General features: G+C 35.6%; 2 protein-coding genes across 3 annotated transcripts; both read left to right on the top strand.

Annotated features, from left to right (window-relative positions):
• The first annotated feature begins 3,281 nt into the window (after positions 1-3,281).
• Positions 3,282-7,483, top strand: LOC135130846 (sodium/potassium-transporting ATPase subunit beta-2-like). Its single transcript, XM_064058280.1, has 7 exons — positions 3,282-3,517; positions 5,196-5,336; positions 5,383-5,502; positions 5,557-5,738; positions 5,785-5,886; positions 5,933-6,101; positions 6,170-7,483. The coding sequence occupies exons 1-7, from the start codon at positions 3,391-3,393 to the stop codon at positions 6,271-6,273; spliced, it is 945 nt and encodes a 314-aa protein (XP_063914350.1). The 5' UTR covers positions 3,282-3,390; the 3' UTR covers positions 6,274-7,483.
• Positions 7,484-11,522: 4,039 nt separating this feature from the next.
• LOC135131023 (sodium/potassium-transporting ATPase subunit beta-2-like) lies at positions 11,523-14,140 on the top strand. Of its 2 annotated transcripts, XM_064058534.1 has the most exons (7): positions 11,523-11,595; positions 11,729-11,869; positions 11,924-12,037; positions 12,091-12,272; positions 12,321-12,422; positions 12,469-12,637; positions 12,706-14,140. In XM_064058534.1, exons 1-7 carry the CDS (start codon positions 11,577-11,579, stop codon positions 12,807-12,809), a joined length of 831 nt encoding a protein of 276 aa, XP_063914604.1. In that variant the 5' UTR covers positions 11,523-11,576; the 3' UTR covers positions 12,810-14,140. The 2 variants fall into 2 exon arrangements, with proteins under 2 accessions (XP_063914604.1, XP_063914603.1); XM_064058533.1 differs by having other exon boundaries at positions 11,729-12,037.

Here is a 14,140-nt window from a genome sequence, read left to right as displayed (position 1 = left end):
GATTTTATAACGAATAAGTGAACATTTTTGGTATATATTTAGATGGTTTTATTTACAAATATAATATCATACCTTATGTTACCTATTTCACTCGATTTTGACACGCAACTATCTTTTCGTTTAACTAAGAATTAATTCTTTAATTGTATTTTATACTAGCAAAATGTCTTAAATTAATAATATTGTTGAAATCGTAATAATCCAATGGATTTGTTTCGGAAAAACCCAAAAAACGAAAAATCGAGAAATCGAAACTCCAAAATTAAAAAAATCGGATAAATGAAAATCGAAACATCGAAACACTGGAAAACCGAAAATCCGAAAAGTAAAAAATCGAAAAACCGAGAAATCAAAAAATCGAAAGATCGAGAAATCGAGAATTCATAAAGTCAAACAATTGAGAAACCGAAATCGACCAAAAACGAAAATACGAAAAGTTAAAAGATGAAAAATTGGAAAATCAAAAAAAAAAACGAAAAAACGGAAAAATAGAAATACAGAAATCGAAACATTCCAAAATAAAAAAATCGAAAAGATATAAATTGAAAAACTAATAAATCGAGAAAATGAACAATCAAAATAACGAAACATCCAAATCTCGATAAAGCGGGAAATCAAAACCTTGAAAAATCGAAAAATTTTAAAAATAAAAAATTAAAAAATCCAAATTTTGAAAGAAATGAAAAATTGTAAAACCGAAAATCTAAAATCGCACAGTAGAACAATAAAAAAATTAAGAATTCCAAACATTTGAAAAATTCGAAAACTTGAAAAATTGAAATAGTGAAGAATTGAAATTAAAAATCGAGAAATCGGAAAATCTAGAATTTTAAAAATTGAAAGATTAAAATATCAAAAAATTGAAAAATGTAAAATTTAAAAGTCGAAGAATTGAAAAATCGAAAAAGTAAAAAGTCGAAACATCCGGAAGTCAAAAATCGCGAAAAATGGAAGAATCCAAATATGTATTGAAAAATCCGAAAACTGAAACATCCAAAAACTTAGAATTTAATAAATTGAAAAATTTAAACTTTAAAAAAAATCGAAAAATTGAAAAATCAAACACACGAAAACCCGAAAAATTGAAGAATTGAAGAATTGGAAAATCGAATCACTCGAAAGTCAAAAAATGAGAAAATCAAAACATCGAATAATTGAAAAACCGAAAAATTGAGAACTTATAAAAGTCAAAAATTGAAAAATGGAAATATTTAAAAATCGTTGAACTGAAAAGGAGAAAAACTGATACATCGTAAAATTGAGATATCGAAAAACTAAAAATTGAGAAATTATAAAATCCAAAAAATTGAATAACAAATAGACTGAAAAATGCCAAAACTAAAATTTCGAAAAAGCTAACAGAAGGGTCTAGGGAATGTGACAAAAAAAGCGACAATAAAAGGGCCAAAATGATGAGAAAAAAGTAAAAAGAAGATCCAAAAAACGACAAAAAAACGCGACGAAAAACGTGACAAAAAAGGCGATAAAATAAATTAGAAAACAAAAAAGACGAAAAAACATGGAACAAAAAATAAACGATAAAGAAAAACAAAAGAAGGTGAGAAGTAACAACGAAACAAAAGGTCGCAAAAACGATGAAAAAAGAGGACTAAAAAAACCAATGGAAACAATCGTCAAAAAAATGCAAGAAAAAGCATTGTAATAAAAGGGATATAAAGAAAAGCATTTAAAAAGTAGATAAAAAGGAAATGAAAGCAATAAAAGTCTTTAAAAGAATAAAAAAAGAAAGTTAAAATAACGGTTAAAAAAATGCGTCGATAAAGCTACAAAGGATCGTAAAAGACTTCAAAAAAAATGGAAACAAAATCTAAAAAAAGTCACAAAAAACATAGAAAGGTTATAAAAAGAGACGATAAAAAAGGGGACCAAAAGTCAAAAAAACCCCATTAAAAAATTGGTCAAAAGTTATTTCAACAGAACTTTTCTGTCCTCTGAAATACTGTAAAACAAATTCAGCTTTTTAAAAAACTGTAAAATTTTATTATATGCCAATTTTATTTTTAATAAGAACCCGATAATATAATATGTTAAAATAAAAATATGCACTTGGCTCTGCAGTTTCAATGTTAAAATGTATAATATTGTTATACAGTTTTGAATTTTTTTCCGAAAATCTGAATATCTTCCTTAACTTACGTTCGGGAACTAAAAAACATGAAAAGAGTGTGATCGAACAAACCACGATAAAAACAGAACATAAAAAAGAACTTCAAAAAAGAAGACAAAAAGACACTGAAAGCGACAAATTTGTCAAATAAAGCAGAAAAAAGCTAACACAAGAATATAAAAAAAGTACAGAAGGCCGTAAAATAGGCAACAAAAAACGTAAAAAAGCTACAAAACCAGAAGACAAAAAATAAGCCACAAAGAAAAACGCAATAAGCCTGACCTGACCTGACCTGACCTGGTCTGACCTAATCCGACTTGATCGACAACAAAAGGTGAAAAAAGGAGAACAAAAAGCTAGAGGGAACTCCAGAAACACTCCTTAAAAAAGACGACAAAGAAAGATGACGAAAAAAGGGATAAAAATGCGATTAAAAACACGGTCAAAAAGGCAACAAAATGGGCCATAAAGAAGGGCTGAAAACGAACAAAGACTACAAATAAAACCTGAAAAAGAAAACTAAAACGCTACAATAAAATGACAAAAAGACGACAAGAAAAAGACGACCAAAAAAAATTAGAGAAAAAATAGGCTATAAAGAGAAACAAAAAAAGCGGGAAATAACAGCAACATGAAAAAATCAAGGAAAACATTGCAAAGTCTTCTAGTTTTCAATTTTTTCTAACTTTATAATTTTTTTTTTGTTGAAAAATTGAAAAAATAATCGAAACAAAATCGACAACTTGAAAAATGAAAAATCTAATAATTTAGCATCGAAACATTACAAAATTGTAAAACCAAGAAACTGGTTTAAAGTTTTTTAGAACAACATTTTGGTAAAGTAATGCTGACTAAAAATCACCATCCCATATATCTACATGTGAAATTTCACAACAATCAACCCAGTAGTTTCCGAGATTTTACGTCCAATAAGATCGCCAACAGATAACTAAATAAGTACCGTAAAAAACTCGAAAATCGGGGAAGTCCTTACGCCCAGACTCCCTCTCTTCAACCTTTTCCACCGGAATAAATTCGAAAGCGCATCCATCGCAGCAGCCTCCCTTCAAAACCGCCGCCTGTCACGACCCTAACCTCGACCGTCCTGCCGCCCTCCAGCGCCGTCCCCGCCAGATGTCGGCGCCGTAGCCCATCGCAGAGCGATCGAACGTGTGCGCCTCGGTGCGCAACCACTCTCCAGATCGATCCCGGCCATCGCCGCGAATTATCCTTCTTCCACCGGGAGCAGTGCCAGTGTCACCATGGCGGACAAAAAAGCCGACCAGTTTTACACCCGGCCGCCCAAAATGGGCAAATGGGAGAGCTTCAAGGTGTTCCTGTGGAACCCGGAAACCAGCCAGTTCCTGGGACGAACGGGCTCCAGCTGGGGTGAGTCCTTGGGCGCTTTTATCCTTGGCATTTGTAAGGGAATCGATAGGGTTATCGGGACGGCGAAATTCGCTTGCAGGATTTCGTGATGCTGAGATGCTTATTATTGTAACATTATTACAATGAATTTGGGGGATGAAAGGACAGATGTCCTGTAGGAGCGGCGATGATTTTTTTTTAATTTGTGTGTGAATAAGCAGGTCAAGGATTCTGGGTTTGTTCGGGCGGAGATTCCTATTTTTGCTTTGTGTGTAGGGTGGTGTAGGGTGGGTTATCCTTTGTGGATCCTTTTTCGAAAGGACTTACTGTCATGGCGTCAAGTCGACGCTTGGCACGGCAAGGACGACGCCCGCTGTCGATTTATGGGCTTTAATAATTCTTTGGAACTTGCTCCTTGGGTAGAAGATGGGTCGATTTTATTTATATTTCTCAATTCGGGTAATTTACCCTGCGATGACAGTGTGTTTAGCGCTTGGTTAATGAGGACGAAAATATTGTTGTTTTTCTAAAAATACGTTACGCTGGTGGCGACTTATCAAGTTTCCTCTTTCCTTTTGTCGTTGAAGTGGAGTGACGATATCGGGAGGAAGTGTTCGGTTTTATGACAAGAAAGCTTATCGCTGGGATTTTTAAAGCGTGAATGTTAAAACGGGGTTTGGTGATATATATTTTTTTTTTAGAAATTATAGAGGGAGGGGGTGGAATATGACGTTACGTAACATCTTGCTAGTTGTATTAATTTTTTTATTCTTCATATTCTCAAGTTATGATAAAATAAAGCTTTTAGCATTATTTCTTTCAGAGATTACGCAACAAACTTCTTGGCGAATATATTAATAATTACTTTGGAATTATAAACTTAGCGAAAATTAATTTATTTATTCATTCGTCTAAATAAAAGGAAATCTCACACATTTATGGTAGAATTCCATTTTCCTTTGTACGTTTATTGGTGATTGTAATTATAGATAATCTGCAAAACTACTGAACACATTATTGTGAATATTTTATGCGTTTTTTACACTTCTGTTCAACCACACCCAAAAATTTTGGTAACGTGTTCTCAAAATTTTTCTAAATGACACTGCAAAATTTTTTGTAGTTTCTAAGTACCCACATGCATTAAACAGCATTTAATTTCGTACATATTGAAGAGAATTTACTCCACATTATTATCAACTAATATCTCAAGCGGACAATCAATAGATAAAATGTTGTTAAAGCTTAACCCTCTGGGCAATAGTTATATATGCACAGGTACTGTTAGTTGTCAATTTACGCACTGATTTCGTTCCTCGTTTGTTCTAAGGCCACGTTAAAATATTACGTAATGTGAAAGATAATAGTTGTGCAGAGGGTATAAAACAATTAAGATTCGTTTCTCTCTACTAAATGAGCTACATTGACAAGAGTGCCAATAATCATCGAGCACGCGTGATTTATAATCCAATTCTATTGCTTGTCAGCATGGTCAATAGCCACTTGACAAGTAATAGATTTAATTGGTAGTCATTAACATCAAACAATCAAAGCAATGAGTAAATTCCAGGATTCCCGATAATTAAGGCATTCATTAGGAGCTGAAATTTCCACTTCGGCGGTTACTCGAAAATCAATAAACCGGAACGAAGGTTAAGGGAGAGACGACCCTTACACTAAAATAAAATTAATTTTACAGGAAAAATCCTCCTTTTCTACGTCATTTTCTACGCCGCCCTGATCGGTTTCTTTGCTGCCATGTTGGCCGTCTTTTACCAGACTCTAGATGACAATAAACCCAAATGGCAAGGGGCCAACGGTCTGATTGGAAGCAACCCAGGTTTGATCATCTCCATCTTTTGCACCTCTACAACACTATTTTCTAGGCCTTGGCTTCAGACCAATGCCTCCAGACTCCAACGTCGAAAGTACCTTGATCTGGTACAAAACCGGCGAACCCTTAAATATTAACTACTGGACCGAAGAACTCGATAGGTTCTTAGAACGTAAGTTTGATTTTTATCTCCAGCGAACTGTGAAACCACGCGCTTTTGCTTCAGCGTACCACAAACAGTCCGGTTCTGAGAATGTAGACAACTGCGAGAAAAAGGATCGACCAGACGAGAACAAGTTCTGCGAGTTTAAGATCACCGCCGACTATGCTCCCTGTATCAAAGATATGCGCTACGGTTTCGATGGGAAGGAGCGTGGAGGACCGTGCATTTTCCTCAAACTGAATAAAGTAAGGGTGGTTTTTGTTTTTGTTTAGGGGTGTAATGGTTGTTTAGATTTTCGGTTGGCAACCTGATTTTTACACAAACGCGACTGCGCCCAACGACATGCCTAAGCACTTGAGGGATCACATCGCTAAAGAAGAGCAGCAGGGGAAGGTACGTGGGAGACGTGGGGGTTTTCGGATAAAGTTATCTTTTTTAGCATCACGTTATTTGGGTGGATTGCGCCGGTGAGAATCCCGCAGATATTGAAAACATTGGTCCCATCAACTACCATCCTCAGAGGGGTTTCAAGGGAAAGTATTTCCCTTTTCACAATGTCAAGGGCTACGTCAGCCCGTTAGTAGCAGTGCATTTTGAACGTCCACAACGTAAGTGCGCCAGAACCCCCGCTTTCTGATATAACCTCCAAAAATTTAACAACATTGTTTCCCTCCAGGTGGCGTCCTCATCAACATCGAATGCAAAGCATGGGCGCGCAACATCATCCACGACCGCGTCGACCGAAGAGGTTCGGTCCATTTCGAACTGATGGTCGACTAAAACCCAAAACGCAATAGTTCAGCGAGTGGGGCTCTAACAACTGCCATAAAAATTTCGAAAAGGAGTCGAATCACCAATAAGTGACGGTCTAGTTAGACTTTAGTTTAATAAATTAGTTGAACTTTTATCATAATAGAGCAGCGCAATTTGATCTTTGACCCTTTTTGCTAGTAGTTCGAGTATCGGAAAATTAGGGATCCAGACACGAGCAAGCAGACGGTAGATAGCGCCACCGCATCTCACTCCAAACTCCATAGGTAAACTGTCATTGTTAACTGATTTCCGCGAGAGGGCGCCGCCTCCGCGCCGGAAAACGACATTCGAGAGCGTGCAAAGCACCGTATTCATGTTTGTGATAGGAGCGAATGTGTTAAATTACAGCTGAATTGCGTTCTGTACATATTTTCTTGTTCACTTTCTGTTGTACTTGTATTAACTACCGTACTAAGTGTTACCTAAGCATTGTTACAGAATGACGTAAGCAAATGAATTTAAAATTAAATTGTTATTAAAAAATAATAATAATAATAATAATAATAGTAATCAATGTTATCTGTACTTCATATATAGTTTAGGTAGACTCTAGACATTCAAATTTATAAGTACTTATTTACTAGGAGCGTACTTAAACTGTAAGTCGTTTACTGAACTTCTCGCCTTATCGTTTAGTTTCGAAACGCACAACGTCAAATTGGAGTTTTTGTGGCGACCTCGGTCCGTCTCGTGTCCAGATTTTCGCTCCAAGTTCAAAAACATATCTTTCATTAAACCGAACGCACGTTTTTCTAGCCGCACTTTTCGATCAAGCCGTAAGCCGCGTTCTTGGTAACAACGATTTCCGGTAGGTGGACACACCTTCACTTCGATAGTCGCTTCGCGCAAAATGGCCGCTTTTGTTCTTTGGACGTGACAGGGTGGGGCAGGCCCTTCAACGTCACAAAATCGGCCATTTTGTTTATATGTTGCCGTGGTAATTTTGTTTTTGCGCACCTACCTAATGCGAGTGTTAGGAAGAGATTCGCTGCAAAAATCGAAAGGCGCGACTACTAAATTTTGAATGTATTTTTCATCGAGATGAAAGAGGAAAGTTAGCAAATCTCTGGACACTAGACGAAGTGGTGCAGCGATGTTAGTTCACGATCTGTGTTTTTTCTTGGAAATGTGTTGTTAATTTATTCATGGTTATGTAAATAAAATATGTTAATCACGATTCGCCTCTGGATTTTATTCATTATGTTTGAATTAAGCCATGTGTGTGCACACTGTAATTTATTTATGCTTTAATGTAATTTTTTTAAGAAATCAATAAAAATGATAATAAATTGGTTCCAATATTTTGTTGTTGTATTTCAGATAGTTATGAACACTTTGTCGATTTGAATAGTTCTTCTTTTGAGTCGTCCATCACCAGATTTTCAGCTCTCAACGCCAGAAATCATTATTTTGAAATTCAAAAATTATTAATTATGTCAAAAGTAACACTGGTGACTGGTTTACCAAATTAGAGCATTTTTGACCATTACGTTATTACGAAATAAACTCATGGGCCGTGTAGACAAGCCGCCCATGACCAGTCAACAGTGAATTAGAGAAATCAATGCAAAAATGCATGGAAGAACCAATGAAAATATAGAAGATTGAATGAAGAAATTTGGAAAACCAATAAAAATGCTGTATGTAGTTTTTGGCTTTTCTCTCCGTGACAAATAAATTTATTCTTAGAGAGTTTCAAAGTGGGGGAAAGGGTAGAATCAGACCACATGCCGCTAGAAATAAAAATCAAAGGAAAAGAGCAACAGTACGAAAAACAAGAGAGAAGAAACGAAAGAAAAGAAATAGAAAAAAGAATATAGGATGAAGAGGGAATTCAAAGATACAGAAGTAGACTAGAAAAAAAGAAATTCGATTTTTTTCCCTAATATTTTAAAAACAAATGTGAAAAATTATTGCAAAATTGATGTCGTTTAATATATAGGCTGTCCGTAATGCAACTCTTCGAATTTTTCCATAAATCCATTTTTCGGTTAGCAACGTTCGGATTTTTCCTTTTTTCGTTTTTTCAGTGTTTCGAATTTTTCGATCCTCGATTTTTAATTTTTCCTTTCTCCAATATTTTGATTTGCAATTTTTGAGTTTTCAGTTTAATTTTTCGATTTTTTAGTTTTTCGGTACTTCATGTTTGAAATTTGCAATTTCTAGATTCCACAATTTTTCTATTTCAAAATTTTTCGGTTCTTCAATTTCTCATGTTGCAATTTTTTGAAATTTCAAATTTTAAATTTCGCTATTTCCATTTTTCGAATTTTCAGTTTTTCGATTTTTAATTTTTCATTTCCGCAATTTTCTGAGTTTCCAATTTAAATTTTTAAATTTTTAGATTTTGCACTTTCGAATTTTTCGTTCTTTCATTATTTCATTGCTTTACCTTTCAGATTGGTTCCTTCTGTTATCATTTTTAGAATATTCGATTTTTCAATAATGTATTTTTTCGTTCCAATTTTTTTATTTTTGGCTGTTTCCATTTTTCAAAAAAACACATCGAAAATACAAGAGCAACACGAAAAACATTCTGCGTCCCAAATTTTCAAAATTTCAGTTTTAATAAACTTGTTCTTTTTGTCCAAAATTTAAAAAATGCAAAAATGAGAACTTGATTATTTAAAAGCTAAATTTTGAAAAGACTAAAAATTGAAAACTAGAAAAACTGCAAATCAAAAAATTGAAGAAATGAAAATTTGAATTATCGTTTAGTTTAATTCAAATAAAGGAAAATTAAAATATTTACAAATTCAAAAATCAAAGAAACGTGAAATTGAAAAACCGAAAACTTAAAAAAACGAAAAATTGCAGATCGGAAAGACTGTAAAAGCGAAAAACTTAGAATTGAATAATTCTAAATCGAAAAGTCTAAAAATTAATGACTTGATAAATAGAAACTTTGGAAAATCAAATTCGAAATATTTTAAAATTTAACAAAAAGCTAAATATCCAGAAATTGCAAAATCGAAAAACAACGAATTTTTAAAAACTCAAAAATGGGTGCTACTTATTAAAAAAATGCTGTCAAAACAATATAAATAAACGCAGTGAAGGTAGTTAATAATTAATTAGTTAAGAACAATTTAGATATAAAAATTGAAAAATTCAAAAACTGTAAAATCGAGAAGATTTCAGTTTTAATAAATTTGCTATTTTTGAATTAAATTAAAAATTAGAATCTGGGAAAACGAAACATTAAACAACTGAGAACTTGAAAAATTTAAATCGATAAACTAAAATAAGGAAAATTACAAAAATTGCAAAATCAAAATAAAAATTGTCAAAAATTGTAAAATTGAACAATTAAAGACGAACGAAAAGGACAAATGAGGGCGAAAAGGACGAAAAATACAAGAAAGGCGAAAAGGACGAAAAGGACTGAAAGGACTACAAGCACAACAAGGACGAAAAGGAGGAAGAAAAAGGACGAAAAGGACGAAAGAGGACGAAAAGGACGGAGAAGGACGAAAAAAGACGAAAACGGACGAGAAGGACGGTAAAGGATGAAAAAGGACGAAAAATACGAAAAAGATGAAAAAGAACGAAGAGGACGAAAAATAACGAAAACGGACGAAAAGGACGAAAAAGGACGATAAAGGATGACAAACGACGAAAAAGAAGAAAAAGTGCGAATAAGCACGAAAAAGGACGATAAGGACGAAAAAGGACGAAAAAGAAGGAAAAATACGTAAAAGCACGAAAAAGGACGAGAAGGACGAAAAAGGACGATGAAGGATGAAAAAGGACGAAAAATACGAAAAAGACGAAAAAGTACGAAGAGGACGAAAAAGGACGAAAAAGGTAGCAAAGGACGAAAAAAGCACGAATAAAGATGAAAAGGACGAAAAGCACGAAAAGGGCGAGAAAGGACGATAAAGGACGAAAAAAGACGAAAAGGACGGAAAGGACGATAAAGGACGAAAAAGGACGAAAAGGACGAAAAGGACCAAACAGAACGATTAAGGACGAAAAAGACCATCAAGGACGAAAAAGGACGAAAAGAGGACGAAAAAGGACAAATAGGACGAAAAGGACCAAGAAGTACGAAAAGGACGAAAAGAGGACGAAAAATGACGAAAAATGACTAAAATTACGAAATGGACGAAAAGGACGAATAAGGACGAAAAAGGAAGAAACGGACAAAAAAGAACGACAAGAATGAAAAAAACGATTAAGGACGAAAAAGAACGATTAAGGACGAAAAAGGACGAAAAGGACAAAGAGGACGAAAAAGACGAAAAGGAACGAAAAGAACGAAAAGGATAAAAAAGGACGGAAAAGGACGAAAGGGACAAAAAACAACGAAAAGGACGAAAAAGAACGATTACGGACGAAAAAGGACGGAAAGGGCAAAAAAGGACGACAGTGGACGAAAAGGACGAAAAAGGACGTTGAAGGACGAAAAAGGACGGAAAGGACAAAACAGGACGAAAAAGGACGAAGAGGACGAAAAGGACGAGAAAGGACCGAAAGGATGACAAAGGACGAAAAAGGACGAAAAGGACGAAAAGAACGAAAAGGACAAAAAAGGACGGAAAGGACGAAAAAAAAACGATTAAGGACGAAAAAGGACGAAAAGGATTAAGAAGACGAAAAGGACGACAAGGATGAAAAAGGACGAAATACGAAAATAACGAAAGGGACGAAAAGAACGAAATGGACGAAAAGGGCGAAAAGGACTAAAAAAGGACGAAAAGGCCTGAAGTTTGCTTAAATTTTAGAACTAGAAATATGAAGCAAAGTGGGACACTGGTTATACAAAACCTTCACTTTTTGTTTATAATTCCAAAAATTTTAACAATTTTCTTTCCCTTCAGGTAGCGTCATCATCAACGTTGAATGCCTTTGCTTTGTTGGGCTCGTAACATCCACGCTTCCGTCCATATCGAGCTGTTCATCGACTAATACCAAAAAGCCAATAATTCAGCGAGTAGGGCTTTAATTGCTATAAAAATTTAGAAAAAGAGTCAAATCACGAATAAGTGACGGTTTAGTTAGACTTTAGTTTAATAAATTAGTAGCTGTTGTAGGTATAACGAAAAAATAAACGGATTATTATTATTATAAGTAAGGTAATAGGAAAACATGTTTATTGATCAGTATAATCTGCAATTAATTTTAATTCTTGAAAATGTAAGATTGGCAGAAATTGTAAGTTTGGACAGGTCAAACCTTGTCACATTTTTGTTATCGTGGGTCAGTTTGTTTACCGATAAGACTGAGTTGCCGACTTTAATCCAGTTGGTCATATTTAGTATAAAACAATGGATATTTCAAGACTCAGTAAGTTCGCAAATGTATACTTCAATCATAATTCCTTAATTGTTTTTTCACTAACAATCTTCATTTTTCATTAACATAATTTGTTGCAACACTTTAAAAAGTGGAAAAACTGTGTCTGGTTCTACTTTAACAGGAAAAATCCTCTTTTTTTACGCCATCTTCTACGCTACCCTGATCGCTTTATTTGGGGTCATGTTGGCCGTCTGTTGCCAAACTCTAGATGACAACAAACCTAAACGTCATGGAGTTGACAGTCTGATCGGAGGCAACCCTGGTTCAGCCATCCACATTGATTTTTCGACAACACTGAAAAAACACTGTTTTCTAGGCCTTGCCTTCAGACCGATGCCTCCAGACTCCAAAAGTACCTTAATCTGGTACAACACCAAAGAACCTAAGGACGTTCAGTACTGGATCGAAGAACTAGATAGTTTCCTAGAAAGTAAATTTGCATTCTTTTTCAACCAACCACGACTAGACAGGCTTTTGCTTTAGAATACCATAGTCAAAACTCCTTCGAAACCGTACAGAACTGCAACAGAAATAAACAACCAGATGAAAACAAGTTCTGCGCATTTCAGCTTACTCCCGATTTTGCGCCCTGCACCAAAGATTACCGATACGGTTTCGATGGCAAGGAGCGCGGAGGACCGTGCATTTTCCTCAAACTGAACAAAGTAAGGTGAATTTTGGTTGTTTGTTTTGGGGTGTAGAGGGTTGTTTAGATTTTTGGTTGGCAACCTGAGTTTTACACGAACGCGACGGCGCCCAGCGAAATGCCTAAGCACTTAAGGGATCACATCGCCAAGGAGGAGCTGCAGGAGAGGGTAAGTGAGAGAAATGAGGGTTTTTGGATTAAGTAGTATTTTTTAGCATCAAATAATTTGGGTGGATTGCATGGGTGAGAATCCCACAGATGTTGAAAATATTGGTCCCATCAACTACCATCCTCAGAGGGGTTTCAAGGGAAAGTATTTCCCTTTTCACAATGTCAAGGGCTACGTCAGCCCGTTAGTAGCAGTGCATTTTGAACGTCCACAACGTAAGTGCGCCAGAACCCCCGCTTTCTGATATAACCTCCAAAAACTTAACAACATTGTTTCCCTCTAGGTGGCGTCCTCATCAACATCGAATGCAAAGCATGGGCGCGCAACATCATCCACGACCGCGTCGACCGAAGAGGTTCGGTCCATTTCGAACTGATGGTCGACTAAAACCCAAAACGCAAAAGTTCAGCGAGTGGGGCTCTAACAACTGCCATAAAAATTTCGAAAAGGAGTCGAATCACCAATAAGTGACGGTCTAGTTAGACTTTAGTTTAATAAATTAGTTGAACTTTTATCATAATAGAGCAGCGCAATTTGATCTTTGACCCTTTTTGCTAGTAGTTCGAGTATCGGAAAATTAGGGATCCAGACACGAGCAAGCAGACGGTAGATAGCGCCACCGCATCTCAATCCAAACTCCATAGGTAAACTGTCATTGTTAACTGATTTCCGCGAGAGGGCGCCGCCTCCGCGCCGGAAAGCGACATTCGAGAGCGTGCAAAGCACCGTATTCATGTTTGTGATAGGAGCGAATGTGTTAAATTACAGCTGAATTGCGTTCTGTACATATTTTCTTGTTCACTTTCTGTTGTACTTGTATTAACTACCGTACTAAGTGTTACCCAAGCATTGGTACAGAATGACGTGAGCAAATGAATTTAAAATTAAATTGTTATTAAAAAATAATAATAATAATAATAATAATAGTAATCAATGTTATCTGTACTTCATATATAGTTTAGGTAGACTCTAGACATTCAAATTTATAAGTACTTATTTACTAGGAGCGTACTTAAACTGTAAATCGTTTACTGAACTTCTCGCCTTATCGTTTAGTTTCGAAACGCACAACGTCAAATTGGAGTTTTTGTGGCGACCTCGGTCCGTCTCGTGTCCAGATTTTCGCTCCAAGTTCAAACACATATCTTTCGTTAAACCGAACGCACGTTTTTCTAGTCGCACTTCTCGATTAAGTCGTAAGCCGCGTTCTTGGTAACAACGATTTCCGGTAGGTGGACACACCTTCACTTCGATAGTCGCTTCGCGCAAAATGGCCGCTTTTGTTCTTCGGACGTGACAGGGTGGGGCAGGCCCTTCAACGTCACAAAATCGGCCATTTTGTTTATATGTTGCCGTGGTAATTTTGTTTTTGCGCACCTACCTAATGCGAGTGTTAGGAAGAGATTCGCTGCAAAAATCGAAAGGTGCGACTACTAAATTTGAATGTATTTTTCATCCAGATGAAAGAGGAAGGCTAGCAAATCTCTGGACACTAGACGAAGTGGTGCAGCGATGTTAGTTCACGATCTGTGTTTTTTCTTGGAAATGTGTTGTTAATTTATTCATGGTTATGTAAATAAAATATGTTAATCACGATTCGCCTCTGGATTTTATTAATTATGTTTGAATTAAGCCATGTGTGTGCACACTGTAATTTATTTATGCTTTAATGTAATTTTTTTAAGAAATCAATAAAAATGATAATAAATTGGTTCCAA

Source organism: Zophobas morio, unplaced genomic scaffold, assembly GCF_036711695.1.
Source record: "Zophobas morio isolate AGI-343-1 ecotype UQ-CSIRO unplaced genomic scaffold, CSIRO_AGI_Zmor_V1 ptg000018l, whole genome shotgun sequence".
In the NCBI taxonomy this organism is placed as follows: domain Eukaryota; kingdom Metazoa; phylum Arthropoda; class Insecta; order Coleoptera; family Tenebrionidae; genus Zophobas; species Zophobas morio.
Note: the sequence above shows the minus strand (reverse complement) of the source record. Positions and strands in the feature narration are given on the sequence as shown.